Raw genomic sequence first — 1,574 nt, 5'->3', positions numbered from 1 at the left:
CTCCGGGGGACCCTGCCTCTCATTTCCAGCCTCAGCCCCAACGAGTGGCTCACGCTGCAAATCCAGCCCCTGAGCCTGCTCAGCACGGACAGCAAGGACAGCCGCCTGTGAGACCCCGCCATGCTGAGGAGTGGGTGCCCCCAGTGCCACACACTCACCCAACTACCTCTTCCAGCTACTGCCCATGGGGAGCAGCTACTCCGATAAGCTACCGTCAACCCCTGAATGTCAATTCATCAAACTGAGCAGTGCCCCAGATGAGACTCACCTGAGAAGCACCAGCTTCACTCCTTCGGGGGCTGCTCTGGCCCTGGTACTGCTCTGGCTAGCCCCCAGCACGCCCTGAACCATCCCTCCAGCCAGTCTCCTGTGCAAAGCTAACGAGACACAGGATGCACTGGAGGCACTCATCCCACTCTCCTCTGACCACCAAGTCCAAGGACACACACCAGGATGTTTCCAAAGGGCCGTCCTGCCCTGTCTGCCCCCAGACTCAGGGCCACCCTTGGGAGCCAGTGTCAGCCCTGTGCTTCCCCTCCCCACTTCCCCCTTTCACAGCCCAGCGCTGGGCTCCTCCAGCTGACGTCTGCACCGCCACTGCCATACCAACCTTTCTTTCACAACACAGGCACCAAGAGCAGCCTGACGTCAGCCACCCTGCTGCTGGGACACAGCTCTCACCCTGGCTGGCCTCGCTTGGAGGAGCAATGGAGTTTCCTGACCTTACACGGACCCTTCATCTGCTCACAGCCCCTCTGGCATAGACCTGGGGTGCTGGCTACCTCTGACGAGGTGCAGGATGCCTGCAGCCCTGCCTACACTATGGGCCATGTCCTGCCACTATTGCATACAGACATTATTTATTCTATTTAATTTGTAAATACAGAAAGGATGTGGTGTTATTTGTTTGGTCCATTCATCTGTACCTCTTCTTCTAAGGTCAAGCTGTGCTTTTCGTTTTGAGATACAGACTTTTCCCTGCAGCAAAGGGCAACGTGCCTTTCCCTCACATGGGGAAAAGCATTTCCGCATCACAACTGGAAAGAAAGGAGAACAAAGGCAGCCCACTGAGAGCTTCCCACTCATCTGGGGACCCGGGTAGTTGTCCCAGGCGAGCGTTGTGCTGTAGGAGCATGCACCAGAGAAGGGGCAGGGAAAAGGACCCGTCCGCCTGCAGTGATTTGGCAGGGAGGCAGCTCAGGGAAGGATGGGAGCACTTCCAGGGCAGAGTGGAACAAGTCCAAAGTGAGGGGTGGGGGAATAGTTCTGTCAAAATGGAAACAAGCATGAGATAGGAACAACTTATTGTGAGCTACATTGAACTGCTGCCAGGTCACTGGAGAGTTCTTCCAAGAGTCACTTGTTTCCAAGAACCTTGACAGTGGGATAGTCCCATTAAATCTGTCAGTGGAAACCCAGCTCGGGGAGTGCCTGTTTTCAGGTGAAAAGATGAATCACCACAGCCAGGAGAAGGGTTGTTGATGCACTGCTGCATTTCTCTGTCAGGGCTGATGTCTCACCACTTCCACTCCAGATCCTCTCCCTGTGTCGTGCGGAGGGCTGGGTGCTGGCCA

General features: G+C 55.8%; 1 protein-coding gene across 1 annotated transcript in view; it reads left to right on the top strand.

Annotated features, from left to right (window-relative positions):
* Positions 1 to 111, top strand: part of IL10RA (interleukin 10 receptor subunit alpha) — a 3,705-nt gene extending 3,594 nt beyond the window's left edge. The window contains 1 exon segment of the mRNA XM_029084997.1: positions 1 to 111. This exon segment is cut by the window's left edge and continues 21 nt beyond it. Coding sequence (XP_028940830.1) covers positions 1 to 111 — 111 coding nt within the window.
* Positions 112 to 1,574: the final 1,463 nt, after the last annotated feature.

The sequence above is a fragment of the Antrostomus carolinensis genome, unplaced genomic scaffold (genome assembly GCF_000700745.2).
Source record: "Antrostomus carolinensis isolate BGI_N321 unplaced genomic scaffold, ASM70074v2 scaffold22285, whole genome shotgun sequence".
Classification (NCBI taxonomy): Eukaryota; Metazoa; Chordata; class Aves; order Caprimulgiformes; family Caprimulgidae; genus Antrostomus; species Antrostomus carolinensis.
Note: the sequence above shows the minus strand (reverse complement) of the source record. Positions and strands in the feature narration are given on the sequence as shown.